The sequence below is a fragment of the Mytilus trossulus genome, chromosome 3 (assembly GCF_036588685.1).
Source record: "Mytilus trossulus isolate FHL-02 chromosome 3, PNRI_Mtr1.1.1.hap1, whole genome shotgun sequence".
NCBI lineage: Eukaryota > Metazoa > Mollusca > Bivalvia > Mytilida > Mytilidae > Mytilus > Mytilus trossulus.
The window spans coordinates 44,488,431-44,510,782 of NC_086375.1; the positions used below are offsets into that span (position 1 = coordinate 44,488,431).

The 22,352-nt window shown below is 30.9% G+C and overlaps 1 protein-coding gene and 1 non-coding gene across 6 annotated transcripts; one reads left to right on the top strand and one right to left on the bottom strand.

Annotated features, from left to right (window-relative positions):
- Positions 1 to 3,051: 3,051 nt before the first annotated feature.
- On the top strand, positions 3,052 to 3,171 carry LOC134712908 (U5 spliceosomal RNA). Its single transcript, XR_010106338.1, has one exon. It is a non-coding gene; the product is annotated as a U5 spliceosomal RNA (small nuclear RNA).
- Positions 3,172 to 5,857: 2,686 nt separating this feature from the next.
- LOC134711577 (monocarboxylate transporter 12-like) lies at positions 5,858 to 21,981 on the bottom strand. 5 transcript variants are annotated; one of them, XR_010106197.1, is made up of 7 exons: positions 18,505 to 18,980; positions 16,057 to 16,275; positions 13,557 to 13,703; positions 9,271 to 10,074; positions 8,668 to 8,718; positions 8,174 to 8,322; positions 6,887 to 7,026 (listed from the first exon to the last, which is right to left on the bottom strand). XR_010106197.1 is itself a non-coding variant. In XM_063572254.1 (6 exons), the coding sequence occupies exons 2-6, from the start codon at positions 16,268 to 16,270 to the stop codon at positions 6,614 to 6,616; spliced, it is 1,629 nt and encodes a 542-aa protein (XP_063428324.1). In that variant the 5' UTR covers positions 16,271 to 16,275; positions 21,673 to 21,981; the 3' UTR covers positions 5,858 to 6,613. The 5 variants fall into 5 exon arrangements, 4 of the variants coding, with proteins under 4 accessions (XP_063428324.1, XP_063428322.1, XP_063428323.1 ...); XM_063572254.1 differs by lacking the exons at positions 8,174 to 8,322; positions 18,505 to 18,980 and adding an exon at positions 21,673 to 21,981 and having other exon boundaries at positions 5,858 to 7,026; XM_063572252.1 differs by lacking the exons at positions 8,174 to 8,322; positions 18,505 to 18,980 and adding an exon at positions 21,443 to 21,569 and having other exon boundaries at positions 5,858 to 7,026.
- Between the last annotated feature and the right edge of the window lie 371 nt (positions 21,982 to 22,352).

Consider the following 22,352-nt stretch of genomic DNA (forward strand, 5'->3'; position numbering starts at 1 on the left):
GTATCGAATTATAAGCCTTGTACCTTTGAGAACTATATTCATCAACCATATCAACCATATTAATTTATTCCTTGAGTTAAGATTCAGAAAATTAGGACGACTTTTAGTTATTTGTTGAAATAGTTGAATGCGGTCTCAAATTTAACACATTGATATAGGAAATGATATTCATCCTGCACATCTCCAGAGTTAAAACGAGTACTCCATTCTTAAAAGAGGAAGACATAAACCAAATTACAATATTTATCAAAAATACATTTTTAGTGATATTTAGTTCTAATCTATTATTTTTTTGGAAGAATAAAACGAAATTAACATTCAAAATGAAGTTATTTTTTTAAAGAAAATCAACTTACATACTATTTAGCGCCAATATTAAACACTTTTTCAATGTCACTATCATTATGATTCCTGGTTAATTGTAATGTGTTGTGATATCATTGGATCTATTCATGATTTAGGTAAGTCCAGAGAAAAGAATTATGTTAAAAGATCTTCTAAGAATAGGCAACAAAATTGATTGCTCATGTTTTAACAATTCATTTGAAATGTAATTCAACCCAGGGCTTTTGTTAGATTTTAGTCAAGCTCGTTAAACATTTTATTTTCTATACTATACAGTACCTTGAATTTGTCTTGTAAAGTATTCGGATTTTGAAAGTTAGAAAACCATGCCAATCTAGATTGGGTGTGTTTTTTTACAACCGGTGGAAAAATATACAAAACGTATATACAGATCTTCTGTAAAAAAAAATTTTTTTTGAAGAATTACCCATTTATAATCAGGGTGAGTATTATTTACGATTTTCATATATGGTTTTTATTTGTCTTTAATCAAAAGTGTTAACCGTTAAACAAATATCTGTTTGGATTGTTTTCTGCAAATCGCATAAAATGAAGAGATACAATTCTGTTCATGTATATGTAAGGACCTTATGTGTTTTCGCTAAATAGAGCATGTCATATTTTTCAATATTTTTTTTATGAAAAAAGGATCAGGCGTTTTATTATTATCTTTTAAATTCAAGTCCCCACATTTAAGAAAGATATTTTTATAGAAGTTTGGTTTGATAATTTTCACATGACAGTTTTACAGTAAGTTTTTACAGAATATAGAAGTTTTATAAAAAAAAAATATATGAGTCAAACAAAAATTATGATTTAACCAAGCAAGACCTCTTTTTTTTTTTTAAATAACAACAAATTACAATAAAGCTTTGCATGTAATTTGTTAATTCAATCTCAGATATGATATATTCTACAATAAGTATATCTGATACTAATGATCGAGAGAAATAAAATACAATGACGGGAAAAAATTAACAGATCAACCTACTGTTCAGATTCATTCATAACCATTACCACATCCTCAACCCCGGATTTGTGTCTGCCTGGATTTACTTCGGGATCTTGTACGTACAAAATGTCCACCACAGTGTGCATTCTCTTTTGATGTTGCCGGTAAATATTGAAAACATTTAACCAAAATGATACAGAACTCCGATGGAAATTTAAAATGGAAAGTCCCTAATTAAATGGCAAAATCAAAAGCGAATGAACAACTGTCATATTCCTGACTTGGTACAGACATTTTCTTATGTGGTAAATTGTGAAATAATCCTGGTTTAAAAGCTAATTAAACCTATCACTTGATGACAGTCGTATCAAATTACATTTTATTAACAACGATGTGTGAACAAAACATGATAAAAAGGGGTACGGCAGTCTACATTGTGATATAATCTTGATCACTATAAAAACAAATATGATTTCCATTTTCATTTAAATGAATTTCTCGTTGCAGAGCAGAATTGTCTCAGCTTAATATTTGGTTTCTAAGAGGATTAATTATCTTAGCATTTGTAATTTTTTTTAAACTGTCCCTCTTTAATTGGAGTTCTAAAAGATGACATGATACATTTTAGTACTGGTTATTGACCTGATAAAAAATATAATTTTGCGACAAACTTGACATATACCATGTATACGTTTCAAAATTACAACAACAACAAAAAATATGGCACTCCGATTTTTTTTTGTATAACAAAAGTACAAGTATATTTCAGTAATCGGGAAATATTTGGGTTCATGTTACCTTAAATACATTGCTTATATAAGTTCTCTAGCTGAACAGAGGAAACAAGGACAAATAATTACAACGATATATACAAATATATTCGATAATATAACGATTAATTTGGTAAAAATATTTTGACTAAAAAGTAAAATCTAAAAAATACTAAACTCCGAATTCAAAACGGAAAGTCCCTAAAATTTAAGTAACAACAATAATACTTTTCCGACCAAATGGGGTCTTGACTTCGTATTCTTTTTCCATTTTAATGTTTTATGATGATTAATGTTTTGTTTTTCTTTGCAGGTCCTAGCCCTAGCTGATGATAAGTTGCTAAATAAGCAATAGTTAATGAAAGAAAGTGACTACAAGGACAAACAAAAATATTCTAACTTTTGACTAGTTTTTCCTCCTCTGTATAGCAAATGACTTCGCATTCTTAAAAATCGATGTATATATATATTTTAAGCATTTTTGTTGATATTTTCATTTAAAATTTTAAAAAAGAATTTATATGCGACAAATGGATATAAAAAAAAACAGGGAATAGTAAATAAGAAACAACAAACAGTAAAAAATTAAAAACAAAATGTCAGTAAACATGGAAAAAGAAAATATTGTCTCCAAGTTTATGTGTATATATGTGTATTCAATTGGCTCATTGATGTTTATACATATATATATATATATATACTGCTTATTTATCGAAGTTGAACATTGATTACCTCCCTTTTCTTTTGATAATTGACGGAATGTTATCTTTTTCTAATTTATTCCGTACAGACAGCATATACTATCAAAATTAGCATGATAATGATTTATGATATCTATTTTTTTTTTAAATATGTCATTTGTGATTGTTAATTTATTAAAGGGACTGAGTATTTGCAACACGTTTTCGTCATTTAGTTCAATTTCAATACCATTGTAAAGAATTTATCCTATTGATATACAAACGAAATTTTTTCGGCAATTAATTACTCTGGTTTCTCTTCAAACCACGAATAAATCTTTCGCCTTTTACTAAAGCTTTCCGTGGAGAGGAACAATTTAATGAGTCTATAGACAATTTTTCTCAACCCTGTTAACTCAGTGTGACATAAGACACAAAGAATACCCTACACTGCTACTCTGGCATTGATACTAGTTCTATACCAAAAGTCTGTAGTACTGGAAGTCTACTTTTAGTATTCAGTACTATTTTGTTCCTTTAAAAATTTGTAATATTTAGGTACCTTTTTTTGCAGTACTTGATTTGTACTTGAAATTGTTGGTATTATTTTTGCACCAATATTTTAAGTACAATTCATGTACTGAAAAATTCAAGTACCTAAATATTAGTATAATATAAGTAAAGAAAAAGTACTAACTTTTAAAAGGGAATTTCCAGTACTTCAGATTGTAAGTATAGAAATAGTACCTATGCAAAAGTAGCTATGTATACACAATTCATAAAGAAACCTATTTGAAATTGGTATCGATGTCCGTTTTGAAAAAGAAAAACATGCCCACAAAAATTTAATATTGAAGGTTTAAAACCCCTCCTCACCCCTATGATAATATTAAATGGTCGTTCCTTTTTGATACGTTTCCATATCCATCAATATTATAACATGACCTTTGACGGAATCGGATGTTTTGTTGTGGTCTCTTAGTTTTGGTGTTCTTTACTGTTTTAATTCGATTTGTACAATAATTAGCTTTGGGTCAATTTTCTGTCATCAATTATAACTAGCGACAAGACAAAAAAAAATTAATGTTTACTGATTTTGAACATTGTTAGTTGGTGGGGATCAAACATGAGCCTTATAAATATGCTAAAGTTTCTCTCTAGCTTTCAATATAATCGTGAACAAAACAAAAAGCTTATCTTTTTATCATTTACCATGAGTATGCAATGAAAGTTGAAACAGTGATCTAGATATAAAGTGGTACGACTTCTTGCTGAGGTAAGTCAATTGGTACACAACGTAATTCATTTAGAATCAACAATAATCTTTCACTATATGCTCTATCGTTACATTATAATTCAGATACATTTTTTTCTTTGATCTCATTATCATCAAATAGGTTTAAAGTACATCTATTTCAATCGATTTTCCCGTTTTATCCAATAGGCGTAAAAGATAAGTACATTATTTTTTAAAGCGACATAATTTTGTACTTATCACAGATGTCTTTCATCCAGTGATAAATAATGTAATTGTTTAAACATCCTTGTATGTTACAGTTTATCTGTTTGATTTAGTTGTTTTGCTTCCATGCCACACCAATATTTTCATAACTTTTGTTATCATCTTCTTGCTGAAACAGGTCGCAGGACAAGCGCAGAGGCGCAAATAGAGATAGAACAAACAGGCAAAAGCTTCTATACAAAGAAGAAAATCACAAGTTACGTACAAGTTCTCTCAATTATTTGTTGCAGATATCGAGGAAAAAGATTTTCCCAAATCATGGATGTGACACGGTTATTTTCAACATCTAAAGACAAAATATAGCCATGCCTTTTGGAGTTTCCTTAGTCTGACAATTTTCTCAATCGACACATTTGTCTTTTTTGGGTGAAGACATAACATATATTTTGTTTTTTGAATCCCTCCTTTTTTCCCAATCCTTTTTTGGTCAACTTTAAAAAGACAAATATTTTAAAGACAAACATAGTATAGCGTCATAAAGATATATACAACTTTGAAAGTTGGAGGCCCATTTTTTTCCTTGTTAGCAGCTTCTTTGTATTGACATAAAACGCAAACCATCTATATGATCATCCAACCAAGTAATGTTCTATTTATTTCGATAGTTTTACGGGCGTCATCATGATGTGGAATACCCTTTTCAGATCTCTATATTTGGCCATATTAATGTGAAATTCAAAAGGAATTTAATTTATTTATTTGACAAAATGCATCTTAAACATGCAGTCTTATTTCAAACCATATAAAAACTGAACACACAAATGTTCTTACCAAATCATACACAGTAAAAAGAGGTAAAACATAATTTTTCATATCAATTATACACCGTATAAATAGGCAACAAACGAATGGTCTTATCAAATAAACTGTAAAAAGAGACAACACCCATTGGTCATGTTAATTATACACAGTATAAAGAGGAAACACATAATATGTCATATCAATTATACACAGTATAAAGAGACTAAATAGAATTGATCATACCAATTATGCCTTGAATAAAAAGGCAAAACATAATTGGTTTTATCAATTAGACATTGTATGAATAAATACATAATTAATAATCTCAATTTTACATTGAGATTTAAATATCACATTATACTAAGCATGACTTATTCACTAAACAATTCAAAATTTGGTGACTATGTGGAACGCATCTATCCCATCGAATTGGAGATAAATGATACTACAGATACAGTTAAGTCAGCTTCATATCTTGACTTACATCTAGAAATTGACAGTGAGGGTCGGTTGAAGACAAAACTTTACGACAAAAGGGATGATTTCAGCTTTCCAATTGTGAACTTTCCATTTCTAAGTAGCAACATTCCAGCAGCACCTGCATACGGGGTATATATCTCTCAATTGATACGATATTCCCGTGCTTGCATTTCCTATCATGATTTTCTTGATAGAGGGTTACTGCTCACAAGGAAGCTATTAAATCAAGAGTTCCAAATGGTGAAGTTGAAATCATCCCTTCGTAAATTTTACGGACGCCATCACGAGTTGGTTGACCGTTATGGAATAACCATTTCACAAATGATATCGGATATGTTCATTACGTCGTAACTACAATCACCTTCCCTTTCATGAATTTGACCTACCGAATTAGACTATTTACCGGATTTGTAATCACATAAGCAACACGACGGGTGCCGCATGTGGAGCAGGATCTGCTTACCCTTCTGGAGCACCTGAGATCACCCCTAGTTTTTGGTGGGGTTCGTGTTGTTTATTCTTTAGTTTTCTATGTTGTGTCATGTGTACTATTGTTTTTATGTTTGTCTTTTTCATTTTTAGCCATGGCGTTGTCAGTTTGTTTTAGATTTATGAGTTTGACTGTCCCTTTGGTATCTTTCGTCCCTCTTTAATTCCAGAAGATTTTCGCACTTTTGTCAGTTTTTAAATTTTTTAATGGAAGGCCTTTTATTAACTGTTTAAAGTGGCAATACAGAGTTGGTCATATCTCATATAAACTGTCTAAAAAGTCCACAATTGTTTTAGTCATATAAATTATTCTGTGAAATTTTTTTCCCCCAGATAATCATATCCCTTCTACGACGAGATTAAGTTCTACATGTATTTTTTGTAACATTTAGATTCACACATTCAATATAATGATATATTTCAAAATTTGAATCGGTATAAAATAGATAAAAACACAATCATGTTAATAAACGATATTTTTAAAGAATACCTGAAATTGTTTAAAAAAATAAAGGTATTTCCAAAGTTAATAAACCATAACGAGTTAATGATTAAAACATAGAGATATATGCGTTAACAAAAATCTAAGATTGTTCATCTCGCTCATCAATGACAAACATAAGTTATTTTCCACTTAAATGCACTGAGCAGTAATAGGGGTACTTTCGTCTGTAATATGATCCTGTTGCAGTATATGGCCATTATCAGACGTATAAGATGGTATTTCAACAGCCTTGTGACCGTTTCCTAAATTATGCCTGGATTTTTCGTACAACAGTTTTATTTCAACACTGTCTTGAATATGAGAATTTACGTCAGGATTTTTATCAGCAACATCACTATTTTCGCTTATAATTTCTTTGGAATGACATATATGATTTGGAAAAATATCAATCGTTATGTCAACGTCAGGATGCAGTTCATCATTCCATATGCTTAATGAAGGATCTTTGAGATTCTCCAATGATAATACAACTGCCTCTTTTGTTTGAATTCTCCAGTTGTTTAAGATCAATGTGAAAACGGCTGCCAGGAGAAATAAAACACCTAGAACATATAAAATAAGATGAAAGTAAAATTGTTTTAACTTAGATATTTCCATGAAATTAATGACCCTTCACAAGTTTTCAATATCTTCCATACTGCTCGTGTGATAAAAAAAAGAGTTTCTCTGCTAATTCCATTCTCCTGAAAGACAACACACGACTGGTATACATTCGAAAATTTAAAAAATACTTGATATTATATTGACCACTGGTGGTATATTACAAGTATGGTCTTTGTTAAGAAATCTTCATCATGGAAAGGCGAATATTTTGTATAGAAGAAGTTGCATTGTATCGTTGCGACTATATACTTATCAACGTCCAAACGCAACAGGCAGTCCTTATAATTATAAGCCTGGTGTCTTTGATGAGTTTGTACACACTTACAATCAAATTTAGATGTATTCTACATTTTTAAAAAAACAAAGAAAATACAAATTATAGTGTATAAAAAAATATATTAAAAAGATAAAGCAGTGCAAAGTGATAATTAACTGTAAATAAATGGTTTCACAAATGTGTGTAAATTTATAATCGTTCTTTACTGATTTTTCTTGAATTCTTTTCATACAGATATTTCGTTTAAAATATCTAATTCCATTTATTTGCCAAAAAAATAAATGGCATAGATTTTTCTTTAGATTTGCATTAAAATTCAACATGCATAATTTGTAAATGTTTTAAACTGTTTGCAACATCACCCATTTGCTGTTATTTCTGTATACAATAATTTATATATTATATGATTGAAAATTGTTATAAGCCCATTATTTAGCATTTGTATATTCTTTTACGTGTCATGACTATCGAAATAAGACTTCAAAATTGTAATCATCCACTTCCGTTTAGAAATGATATTATGTAAAATTGTTCATATCTTAAATTCGACATCATCTTTTCTGTAATAAAACAAACTTATTCAGCCCACCAGAAATATTTAAAACATTTCTTCATATCACCAGAACAATAAAATTTACAAAAAGAAAAAGATAAAAAAACTCAAATAATATAAATCGGTGTCTGCACTTACCAACTGTTTAATCCAATTTCTTTTATATCGTAAAGTACCTTTTCATATAGTCATGTGTGTATATAGTAAGAAACTATAAAATACGTATTTTTCAAAATATGTCCAATTGTATACTTACAAAACTTATATCTATAGATGTTATAATTGTTATCAAAGGTACCAGGATACTGTTATGAAATTGACTTTCATTACAGTTAAATAGCAATCAAACCCATCTTGTCATCAGACTTTTTATAACTTCTTTTTTTAAAGTTATCCAGAAATGTGCTACAAAAATAAATCAAATGTTAAAAATTTAATTCTTCGGGTTCTTTGTCTTTTTCTCCATACTGCAGGCTGGCTGTGTTGTCTGTAAGAAACTAAACAATTTTTTTTAAACATTAAACTGTTGTTTTTAAACGATTTTTCAATTATCTTGCATTACAATGTTTGAAATTAACTAATTCCAATTCTGATCAAGATTTTATAATTTCAAAAATCTTTGATAAATTTACCAAAACCATTTCCCGAGAAATTGGAAAAAGACATGTATAATGCAGTATAACTATTTTACCAAACTGAATTATACAGAACTAATTACTAACCACATCCTCTAAAACAACAGTAACTTACCACACAGTATAAAACTATCTTCGTATGTTCCTCCATTGTCAACGAGGAACCCTTGAAAACAAAAATGAAACTCTTTGGATTGCCTAGAATACTCCATTAAATGGTCGTTTTAAAAAATAACAGCGAAAATGAGATTATATACTCTACTTTAAAAACTTTAACCCTTATATGTTACAAAATTAAAATCATATCTCAAGTTCTACGATTGATGTAAGAATTGGCGGAATTAAGAGTGTTTCATAGCAAATCCTCTGTCAACTGATAGACAATACTATAATCATATGCATTTAGAGCAAACATGTTAAATAAATAAAAAAAAAGTTATCCGATCGCCCCAACAGGTTTCTGCGTTTAAGAAGAGTATTACTGCATTTCATTTATTCAAAAAAATGTCCTATACCAAGTCGGGAAAATGGCAGTTGTGATCAAATAGTTCGTTCCTATTTATGTTGGCGTTTGTTTGTGTTGCACTTCAAAATTTTCGTTGTTCCATTGTGTTCCTCTTATAGTTCAGAGTTGATGTGTTTCCCTGTGTTTTAGTTTCTCTCAATCGTTTTATGACATTTAAACAACGGTATACTACTGTTGCCCTTATTTACAAACCTGCAATTGGAGGCCCTATGATATATCCAACTCCACCAATGAAATACATTGTTCCTATACCACTGGATAGCTTAGATACACCAATCAATTCCATGCATAGAGGGTTAATCATTGTTGCCAAACCACCAGAATATAAACCAAAGAGAATTGTAAAAACTGTTTGACCTTGGAATGTACCGGAATATAGAGGGAATAGTATTGTCAACAAACCTACGATTCCATTAAATCCAAAATTAAGCATAACTGGATCTAGACCATTATGGCCAACTGAAAGCCCAGTTATAATTCTACCAAAGACGGAACTAATTCCTATGTATGTTATAAGTAAGGCGGCATTTTCTTTGCTGGAGCCTTGTAAAACTGCATAGTTGGTTAAGTGTAATAGCAAAATGGAGAATGGAACATTCCAAAGTAGATACTGAAGACTGCAAAACATAAATGATTTATCTGATAAAATGTCGAGATGAAGAAGATTCTTTAAATTGTATGATATATTGTTATTACTCTTTGAAGTCAACATATCAATATCACGTTTCCTTTTCACGTCCATTTTGTGTTTGTTTTCAAGGTCAGAAGGTCGCATTAATGATCCAATTACGATTTGATTACTAGAGATTGCACCGAGTACAAGAAATGCACCTGGAAGTCCATACTGGTTAATTAATGCTTGTAAAATAGGACCTGCGATAAACATGCCGAATCCTGCACCGCTTACTACAACAGCTAATGCTAGTCCACGTTTAAGATGGAAGAAATATCCAATCACTACAAGTGGAGGCGTTGCACACAAGCCTAAACCTGTCCCTGAAAAAAATGTAGGATGCTATTATAAGTGCAAAAACAACATTATGTTCTAGAGAAACAAATTAAACAAATTCTATAGAAAAGATTTAGCTCAAACTGAAGCAGGTATAGTTTAGTTCGTATAGGTTTTCCTCGCGTTTGTGTAAACTGTATTCACGTTTACTGGCACTGGTTTTAAAGCACTTCATATGCTCTTTTGAATGTCAAATTCTCAAAAAAATAAGAATACACTTAAAGTCTGCGACTTCACAAATATGTGTATCATGTACTCAGATGAACGATCTGTTAAATAATGTTTTTCTTCTTCTATTGGATATCTTTTAAACAGATGATTTTAACTACCACTTTATTTTACAGAAATTGGCTGCTTGATGTTTTATGTCACTTTATAAAATTCCTGTTACTAAACTTTGATTTCTTTTTTTTTTTTTTTTAACAACATAAATAAATATTTATTTCAAATATTGGCTTGTTACAATATCATTCAAGAGTCCAAGCTCCTCCTGATGTTCCCTGTTACAATCCACTAATCACTCAGGGTAGTGATTAGTTGCAAAATACATATTACATTTTTTACATCATATTAGATATATATATATTAGATAATATCAATTAATCACGTAATATGTTTTCTAATAGTTGCTAAAACATTACTTTTAACCTTCAAACATACTCTTCTATTGAACTCATTGCGAAAAATTGAGTAAACATTGACATTTTTTGTCTTTTGATCAGATATGTAGTAGGCTTTATAAATTGAAAAGCCTACAATTGTTAAAAAATAGTTTAAGTCAAAATATTCTTCTTCAGAAGTTTTATATCCAAATACTAAGTGTCTTAGTTTTACCTTAAAAGTTATTTTACTGTTATTTAAAACTTCATTTATTTTATTCCAAAAAAGTTTTAAATACGGACACAGTATAAAGAAGTGATCATAATCTTCTTCTTGTGTACAAAAATTACAAGAACTATTGTTTACAATTTTCCACCTACATAAAAGTTTCTTTGTAGGTAGAATATGTTGTAGTAATTTCCATCTAAAAATTCTAAGTTTATTTTCTTTTAAATATTTGAATAAAAATTTATATAGATAATTTTGATATAACACATCATCTATATCAAATATACGCAGCCATTTTTTGGGTCCAATAGCTGGTTCAATTTTTTTATTTATCAGAGACTTATATACAAGTTTATTTGTTAATGCTTCTAATTTTATAGGTAAACCATCCAATATAAATTGGTTTCTTTTTATATTAACAATACTTTTTATAGAATTTTCCGATTTTAATATTGCTGCCCAGTCTTTTGGTATAGATTTCTTAACTAAATTAATTTCAGCCATCCAGTTTGATTTATTTTTTAGTTTATTTAAAATTATGTCTTGAGAAATACAACCTTTTTCATCTATGATATCATTTACATAAATAAGATCGCTTTTAATCCAATATTTTAAAAATATAGCTTTATTTTCAAATTTAATAAATTTATTGTTCCATAATATTTGTTTTCTTATATCTGTAAATGTTTCTGGTTTTTTTGTTAGACCTCCACCAGTTAATTTCCAACATTTAATAATATCTTTATAAAATTCTGGGATGTTTTCAATGCTTTCGTCTGTCTTATCCCCACTGTTTGTTTGAAACACTAACCAGTTTGACCCAAAATTATAAAAATAGTGTTGAGGTATAATTGTCCAACTTCCTTCACAATCATTTACTAATCTTTTTACCCACATAGCTTTTAGAGCGGTGAAATAACTTCTGATATCTATCATATTCAAACCCCCCTTTTCATATGGACTAATAATTGAATTTCTTTTTACTTTATCTGGTTTATTATCCCAAATAAATTTAAAACAACTTTTTTCTATTTCTTTTAAAAATTTCTCTGGAACTCTGCAAGCAGATCCCACAAAAGTAAAAATGGGCACAATTAATGTTTTAATTATCAAAATTTTTCCAAAAATAGTAAGATTTCTTTTTTGCCAAGAATAGAATAATTTATTCATCTTTTCAATCTTATTTTCCCAATTTAGTTTATCACATTCCTCCGTACAATGCCCAAAGTAAATGCCAAGAGTCTTAACTGGTCCATTGCTCCAGTTGATTCCCTCAATTTTGTCTTTACAAGATTTAAGTTTTCCTACCCATAACCCCTCTGTTTTGTTTCTGTTTAATTTCAGCCCTGAATAAGAACCAAAAATTTCAATTTCATTCATAGCTACTTGAACATCATATTTAGAACAACAAAATAAAGTAGTATCATCTGCCAGTTGCGAAATTTTTATAGTATGATTTTTGCAATCTAATTTGACTCTGATACCTTTAAAATCAGTATTGCTTCTTAATCTGGAAGCCATAATTTCCACAGATAAAACAAATAATAATGCAGATAAAGGACACCCTTGACGTATACCTCTTGTGTTTTTAAAGACCTCAGATATCCAACCATTATTCATTACACATGTTTGAATATCACTATATAAAGTCTTAACCCATCTTATAAAAGATTCGTTAAATCCAAAATGTTTTAAAACTGAAAACATAAAATTCCATTTGATTTCTTCGATAAACTAAGGATTTTCTTATCCCATGAGTAGATTACCTTCGCCGTATTTGGCACAACTTTTTGGAATTTTGTGTCCTCTATGCTCTTCAACTTTGTACTTGTTTGGCTTCTGAGCGTCACTGATAAGTCTCATGTAGACGAAACGCGCGTTTGGCGTACTAAATTATAATTCCTGGTACCTTTGATAACTATTATCCATATTTAAGTTTCGTTACAATTTACTTTAAATGATCAAAGTTTTTTAAGATCTGTAAACGCGGTTGGTTTATTTTTTTCACGTTCCTGTGCTCTATTCCTCTTTTTAAACATTTCAATGGAACAACAAAAGTTACAAGGAAAACGTAAAAAAAAGTTGTAAATGTTTAAATCCATATTACATCAAAAGTATATTCCTCTAGGTTATACTGGAAACAGACAAGATAATGAAATCAGAGCTAATAGTAAAAACTCCAACATCAGTATTGATCATATTGCAGAGATGGTCACATAATAGTATCGAAGGTAAAACTGTCATCATGTAATGAATAACATGCAGGAATCAGTAGACAGTTTTAAAACACTTTTAGAAAGAAGGAAAGTATTTGAATACTTGAGTTCAGTTTGCATATCTTTTTATAGTCCGAGATTGCTGGCACAAAAGGGGGTTAAACACCCTCAGTGGTCATAGAAATCTTGGACAAAACATTTCAATAGTCTATTATCTTTGCACATTGGTTTAATGAAGATGAACCAAGTACTATATTGAAACTAGAAGTTCAAGATCTTTCCAAAATATGGTATTATCAAAATATAATAGTAAACAAAATAATTAAAATGTACAAAATGTTTGTTTTTTTAGTTTTTTACATTAATTGTAGACATATCATATATTTAAATATTTTTAAAAGACTAATTTCGTATAATTCGTATACCTGCTATAATTCCATAGGTTATTAGTATGTAATTCAAATTGTGAGAGGCGAAAAAGCTGGAAACAAATCCAATGAACATTACAATGCCTCCAACTATCATCGTCATTCGACAGCTATAAATATTGATGAGCATACTGGCTAATGGTCCTGAAATAGAAAACAGTGCGTCAATGTATAAAAAGTCATATATCTAGAATATCAATCTTATTCTATGTTAAGATAGAAGCACATAATTTAGAAAAACTCAATGATCCAAAGCTTATAGTTTGGTACGACAGCCCAAAGTTTCTTTTACATTAGACTCATCTTGGTAGCCGGCATCTAACCAGCTTGCAGGACTTATCAAATGCGGTGTTAAGTCGCACTACGAAATCGAAAATTACGGTAGAAAATCCTTAGTGTTCCGAATTATTGAATATTCCACCAACAACAAAATAAAAGAAAATGAACATATCGGTGATCATATGTTATAATGGTCCTGAAATGGACGTTTTAGTTGGTGACGAATGGATTTGTGATATCAGTATCACGAAGTATAAGTACCTACATTTCTAAATTTGCCTTGTTTTAAAAAGGCTATATATTTCAATTAAAATAAGATATGTAAATGTGTACATATATTTGATATGATATTCTCAGTATCAATAAACATTTTCCCGTTGCCACCAAAGGTAACGCAAAATTGTCTATGGGTAATGGGGTCGGTAATAGTGAATTTCGTTTCTGTTGAATATAAATGCGATGTCTAAAAAAAATAAGTGAATTGCCTAAACAAAAGAAAGTGAGCTTCAATCCACAATATATATATTTGTGTTTTTCACTAATTTAGAAATTCGAGACTTAAAATGTTTATAAATGTCTTACTATTACAGCTAATACATTAATGCTAGCAAGACAAATCTTTGTTTGGCTTGCTTGCTTTGCTTGTATCAATGTTTGCCCAAGCATGACAATTAAGATAGGCGGGGCTTCAGCATGTATACATCATACTTAAATTTTATTGGACGTTATGTTTGAAGTTAAGGACACTAAATTTTAAAACATCACAGTCAAGTTGACAAATATAAAGCGCAATAGTAGAAATGGAAGCCAAAAAATTGTATTTGTTTTTTCTGGAAGATATGCATTTTCATCACCCAACTGAAAGACTGTCGTCAAGTACTTTTAGTAAAATAAAATAGCTATTCGAACACACCTACTCTGATTTAGTGATTCATTACATAGGTATTTCATTTGACCCATATATGTCATCTTTTAGTACTGTTATTTTTTTATGTTATAAAGTCAACCTGTAGCTATGCTATATAAAAATGATAGAATCTGAAGCGAGATGATGTATCAAATGTTCTTTCTTTGTACGTTTTCAACACAAAATATTAATCTCAAACACACCCTAACATAAGAAGGTGCACTTGATTTTCTAATAAAAGGGATAACTTAAGTAGGGGGTTGACTTAATGTATCCCTTTTATTTATTATGTCTATTGTTATGGAATATTGCGCACTTTTGATTAATTTTGCTTGTAAACCTTCAAACTGATTATTCTTTGTTTATAGAGAAGGCGATAACTGCTTTCTGTTATGTTTACTTTAGTAAGAAATTTTTTAAAAGTGAATAGAAACAAATAAAATAACAATTTTCTTCTCAAATACGAAGTGTTTTATTGTAAAAAAAAAAACCAACCATTTGCATAAGTTTTCAATTTATCTATTACATAGTTAAGCAGAACAGTTAGATATCAAGTCGACGACATGGTTATCTATCAAGTTGGATGAAGAAAATACCTCCATTTTTTTTTAAATTAATACGGACAGAGAACATATCAATCTATAAGTTTACTCATTTCTGTTTCTGTCCTTCCATTACGTGACTCAAAAAACAAAAGAAAAAAATTTGTAACAATCAAAAAGAGAAAATCGAGCGAACCCTCTTATGTTAGGGTGTGTTTGAGATGAATAATTTGTCTAAAAAACATACAAAGGAAGAACATTTGATACATCATCTCGCTTCAGATTCTATCATTTTCATATAGCAAAGCTACAGGTTGACTTTATAACATAAAAAAATCACAGTACTAAAAGATGACACATATGGGTAAAATGAAATACCTATGTAATGAATCACTAAATCAGAGTAGGTGTGTTCGAATAGCTATTTTCTTTTTCTTTTAAGTTGGATGATGAAAATGCATATCTTCGAGAAAAAACAAATACAATTTTTTGGCTTCCATTTCTACGATTGTGCTTTATATTTGTCATCCTGTGATGTTTTAAAATTTAGTGTCCTTAACTTCAAACATAACGTCCAATAAAATTTAAGTATGATGTATACATGCTGAAGCCCCGCCTATCTTAATTGTCATGCTTGAGCAAACATTGATACAAGCAAAGCAAGCAAGCCAAACAAAGATTTGTCTTGCTAGCATTAATGTATTAGCTGTAAAACTTTATATAAACAATGTTTACAATACAAACCGCAATGGTTAAGTATATGAAGTACCTATTAGAGATAGTAGACTTGTAAATATAGAACCAATCAGTGCTGTGTATGCATTGTCTTCCTCAAACCTTTGTAGTAGAGCCACGTGGACAACACCAGCACCGTAGATAAGTAATCCGTTTATGATACCAGCAACACATGCTGCTACCATAATCACCCATGCCCATCCTTGATCTAAATCTTTGTTCTTCTCTTCGTTGTATTTTGAATTCATTGCAGCTATAAAAATAAGAGAAGAGAAACATTGAGAGGCAATGTGACAATACGGGGCTAAGAGAGAACAATTAAAGATAACTATATAAATTCATCTCCAATTTATTCCAACAATGTTAACTTAGATCTTAAAATTTGCGTTAGCCGCGCAGGGGCGGATCCAGCCATTTGAAAAAAAAAGGGGGGGGGGGTGTCCCAACCCAGGACAAAGGGGTTTCCAACTATATGTCCCCATTCAAATGCATTGATCGTCCCAAAAAGGGGGGTCCAACCCCTGGAACACTCCCCCTGGATCCGCCACTGCCACGTGTTATACGATGAAAAATATTTGTCTTATTTAAAAGTTGTCACATGTTTAGAGGTGTATAAAAAAACCTCAGTAAAATTCAATTATGAAATCACTGACTCTTAAAATCACATTTCTTGATACTGCTACGCAAGTGAAGGAAAGAAAAATGTCTGTTTGCACGCCCACAGACAAACATTAATATCGTTTTCTTTTGAGTTTTCATCCTAAACATTGCATCAAGAGAATTCCTTATAGCCAGGGCATACGAATAAAACGGATTTGCATCACCAATGATACTGCAGAAGGGGACTAAAATATCGGCGCTATAGGAGAAATGACAGTTTTCTCTTCTGCCAACAACATCAACCGAGATGAACTTTTACATATAAAGACAAAAAGTTCAAAAAAACAAAAATTACTCTCAACATATCATAACAAATCAATATGTGCATTAGCACAAACGCATTGAAATAATGTCATTATAAGATATGACCCAGCACGAACCAATGCAGTTTTTTTGCTTCAATATTAGAACGACGACCACGAAATAGAAATGAATCAGAACGAAAGGATTCCCTTTGTATGATAAAAATGATTACTTCCTAAAAAAAAATGGGTCCAGTTGAGCTTACTCTTAACAAACGATGCATAATTATGGAAGGCAGATGCGAATCTATGATATTGGAAAGGGGGCACCATCAAGACAACGTTAGGGTTTGTAAAACATATATCAATTGAAGATAGATGTACCTTAATTTAGAGGGGTGTTCAGCCCTGAGCGCCCAAAATCCGCCTCTTTGACGATCTTTTATTCTTGAAGGATTGATTAACTGTTGTTTGCCTAACCTCCAGTGGTATTTCAATAATTGCTATAATAGGTAATTCCTGTAATATTTGTCAGTCGGGTGAATAGTGGGAAGTATGGAATGCCACTGAAAATGAGGGTATGATTGGATAGGTAATGGTATTAAGACTTTTGACAGGCCACCTACGGACTTTGTGTCTGACAACACACACACTCTTCATGTCGATGAGGGTGGTATTCCGTAAACCGGATAAACTGTGTTAATTTTTAGTACTCCGTGGTTTCCTTTTTTGTACACGTGACACAAGCGTGATACCGATAAAATATACTAGGTTTTCAACATTTAAAAAGGTCAATACAAGTCTTGATTTATGATGCAATGCACCGATTCTAAGTTAATATATAAAAAGAAAGATCGGCTTAAAATTCTTTTTACAAAACTATTATCTAAATCTAAATACTGAAGAAACGATTCCGAACTATTAATTGCTTTGTTGACAATATTTAAACATGACTTGTTGTTAAAACCAAATACCATGTAGATTATATAAATGTTCTTTGTATGATAGTTTTAGATGACACATTTGCATCCAAACATGCCCTGGTATCGGCGTTTCTCAAATTTGCGCGTTGTGATTTCGTATAGCATATAGCTATAGGTCCACAGAGGCAGATTTAGGGGGGGGGGCAGGGGGCCCGGCCCCCCCTTTTTGGGAAATAATTTGGTTGCTTATATAGGGAATCACTGAAGCGTGACCGGAGCGGGCCCCTTCTTAGGGCAGTCAGTGGGCCCCCACTTATGGAAATTTCTGGATCCGCCACTGGTCCAAAATTAAAGACCTCTTTACTTCCTACTTATACTTTCCTATACTATGACTTATATCGTTTTCTCCTAAATTTAATGATGTTTAGGCGAATAATCTGAATAATAAATAGCGAAATAAAATGTTTTGAAGGTCGACCCGTTTGTGTTTTATACAAATATATAACTCATTAATTAATTCTCAGATATTTTAAAAACAGGTACAGCTACTATGTGTATCTTTGCACGGTGAATGATACCATATATAAAATTGTAATTACTGTCGGTGCTGCAAAACATCGGAAGCATGAAATAGTGCTATAAAGTTATTGATCTTACCTGATATTGTCTTTTAGTGCAAACCACTGGTGTGAGTACACACACACACACACACACATGTAAGTTTATCACGTGACCATTGTGAACTTTAAAATGTTGTATTGAAATACATATATCCGTTATATAAAAAATAATGTTGTATAAAAAGGTCTTTTATACATGTATAAAAGTAGTCATTACCATGAAAATGGCCATATATATATGTAGAACTCAAATCTATGGTAGGGTCCTAATCTATGACAGATTCCTAATCTATGGTAAATGTGACGTCATGCCATCCCAAATCTATGGCAGATTTTTTACAATCCTAATCTATGGAAGGTTTTGTAGTTTCCTAGTCTTTAGCGGATTTTTGTTGTTATAGCCGGGTGAAATGGCTATTCGACTATATGTAATTCAAGAAGGAAGATTTCGCTCCTAAAACTTTTATTTGAGCAGTCCGGCAAGACCGAACAACAAACTCCAAACTCAATGTAAAGTAACATACAAACAATAACAATATATATAAGCACAATCAATTAAAGGATTAAGAAGATTAACAGATGACAAATTAGAAATAACAATAGATTAAAAGAGTAATTAGTGTCCGACACGTATTTGTAAATTATAGTCCAAATTGTCACAGAGAATAATTAATGAGATAAATAGAGTAAAAGCATTTATAAGACCTTTGTCCAAGATTATGACACATAATCCGTGTGAAACACTTATGTCTAAATTTACGACAAAGTCCAGAATATTGAAATAAATGCAAAACCTAAATATACATTAAAACATTTGAATTACTGAAATATTGTTTAAAAAACTAATTTCATTGCACTGTTCAAATTGTCCGGTCATATTGTTTCCAAATCTAAAAGTATGGCAAATATTGTGCAAATGGAAAACAATGCAGTAAATTAAATATACGACTAATGATTTGTCCAAAAGACTTTGATGTATACATGTACGACAACGGGAGCCTGTCTATAAACCTTTGTGGAATAAACATTCCATGATGGTCAAATCGTGAACAACTCGTTTCAACTAGTACATGTGAGTCCCTTAACAAACAAAACGGAGGTTTAATTTCTAAAACAAAAATATAAATAAAAGTGAACAGTTTTGGTTTTCAAATAATATTTATTTCATCGTTCATACATCTTTTTTTTTTTATTCGAAGACGATTTAAATCAAATTGGTACCCGGTAATTCTTTCTTTCATTTTAAAAACTTTGCCAGTCGTAGATAGCTTATTTTCTTAAAATATCATGTAATAATTAAATTTTGGATGTAACGCGTCTTCTGATTGGCAGACGTTATTTTGTTATGAGCCCATAGACATAATTTAGTCATGTGACCGTGACGTCATCAACGTTTTTCATGGTTTTCTACGGTTTAAAATGAAATTTAGAATTAAATTATAAGAAATGACTGTAATATTTGTTCTGTCTATTCGAAATAACATAAAAAAATGTGGTGCACACTGATAAATAACTCGCTACGCACGTTATTCAGTGTGCACCAAATTTTTTATGTTATTTCTTCATAGACAGAAAAAATATTACAGTCATTCCTTAACTGAAAAAACGGTGCCATCGGTCATCGCGGTTAGGACGGTACAGCACATTATGTCCCTCTTCCGGATAATAGGTCACGTCTTCCTGTAAACCTTCCTCAAATTAAATTGTTTTCGAGAGACATATCTTCATCTGAAATGTTGCTTAAATCTTTGGGTTTGCCATCGTTAGTGGCGGCGACGATGTAATATGGCGTTATTCAATTGTGACGTTATGTGTTCAATCTGCCATAGATTTGGAGAATACAAAAATCTGCCATAGATTTGGAGAATACAAAAATCTGCCATAGATTTGAGTTGTTTGGCGTTTGTAACGTCATATTTACCATAGATTAGGAATCTACCATAGATTTGGAACCCGCCATAGATTTGAGTCCTACATATATATTCTAGATTGAATCCATAATGTAAAAAGCATTAAGTTCAAATTTCAATAACTATAAATCAAGATTTGGAAATTGGCAACAGAGAAACCGATATTCTCTGCAGTATCTTCACTTTAGAGTTGATAGTGATACAATTAGACGATAGCACTGATTGACGAATTCTGTTAAGTATTTAGAATTGACCTCAACTTAGTGTCTATTCTGAAAGAAAATTTGATATAGAACGGATATTGATGTTTTTTCTTTGTAAGTCACTTGAAATGTTTTATGTAATAATTGTTTCACATGAGCAACACAAGAAATAAACTGTTGCTAGGGATACATATTAATCATAGAAACCATCAACAAACTATAGTAATTCTTCTGTTCATATACATTGTCAGTTAAAAATTCAGCCAAGGAGTGTGATTTTGTGTTCAATCAGCACTGCAGTCACCCACTTTAGGGTCGACATAAAAAAAAATAAAGGAAGGATAAAAAAAACTTGATTCCAATAGTTTGGGGTGGGGGTCAAAATTGCTGCAAGTTTTGTTTAATTGATATCGATTTTATATATATCCTTTATATATTGTTCAATCATTTTTTCCCAAATAAAGTTAAGAGGGGGTAGGGGGCAATGAAAAACTATATGAATTAAGTTTTTTTTTTATCCTACATTGAACTTTTGATGCATTCTTTTGTTAAGAAATGAAAAAGTTTCGAGTAAAAATGACGAGACTCAGAGTGGTGTCCTCCATAGCTAGCTTACACGATACCTTAAGCTTGCCGATCACATCGTTATATAATAATCAACTCGAATCATGTAATTTACAATTCCGGTAACCGTAGTACACAACTCTATACGTAATATTCTATAAATACACATAAATCACACTCCAGAAATCGTTAATGCGGATGTATTTATAATATGTCTTTGTCAGTACTTTGTCATTCTTATTCACAATGTATATATATATATTTTGTAAATGTGTATTATTAAATAACAATGACTTACTTTTTAAGTAATTGCAGCGTAATATCCATTTGTTTCAATTTCAAATTACACATAAAATTATTATTTATAATTATGGCATAAATGCAGTTTCATTTTGTTTCTGATTTGTATTGGCAAAATCGATGCCGTGTCAATGCGCAGCCTCAGTGACTTGTTAGGTTAGTTTTCTATTTCTTTGTTTTTTTCTCTTTGTCTTTTTCAATCATTTTTTAAAATCATTCTTGACTTACCTTTTTCTCTGTGTTTTGTGGATTTTACAGCATATCAATAGCCACGTGAATATAGCTGTTTATTCGACAGCCATCAAAAGCTATAGTTTTTGTATCAAAACAAGCATTATATTGCTATTCAGCAAAATATAAGAAAACGAATGTATATTCCGTTCATCTGTTATAAATGATTTAAAACATTTAAACGAGAACTTGTGTCATTGTCCATTAAAATACATTACTAGAACCATTGAAAGTTACAGATTTTTGCTATAACAAATCGTATAATAAAAAAAATGAAAATCCGTAATCTTTGTAGCATGCCGCCAATATACGGAGCCCTCCGTTTGATAGAAAAGGTCATGTGGTAATGGACCGTAATGGTAGCAGCAATCGCAGGAGAAGTTAAACAACGCGGACTTTACAGTGCATATATGGATTTACATGTTAAACACCGATATTCCGATCTATTCCAAGGGCATTTGTATACTTCCTGTTAGCACGGTACATCTTGCTGCAAGGGACCTCATTCTTAGTGCAAGTAAACACAATTATTAGTTGTCAACTATTCTTTTTTTTAGGATTGTGATTGAATTTATATAATGATGATCTGTGGTGATCATTATAAATTTCTAAGGAACAAACATTTTTTTCAGAAGGGCCGTATTGACGGTTTGTACAAAAAATATACCTTTTTTCTA

Coding starts and splice junctions, on each gene's coding strand:
- LOC134711577 (XM_063572254.1), bottom strand. CDS start 16,270: ATGAATTCAAAATACAACGAAGAGAAGAACAAAGATTTAGATCAAGGA. Junction 8,719..9,270: donor CATAGGGCCTCCAATTGCAG/GTTTGTAAATAA, acceptor TTTGTTTTCAAG/GGTTCCTCGTTGACAATGGA. Junction 7,027..8,667: donor AGATAGTTTTATACTGTGTG/GTAAGTTACTGT, acceptor TATATGTTCTAG/GTGTTTTATTTCTCCTGGCA.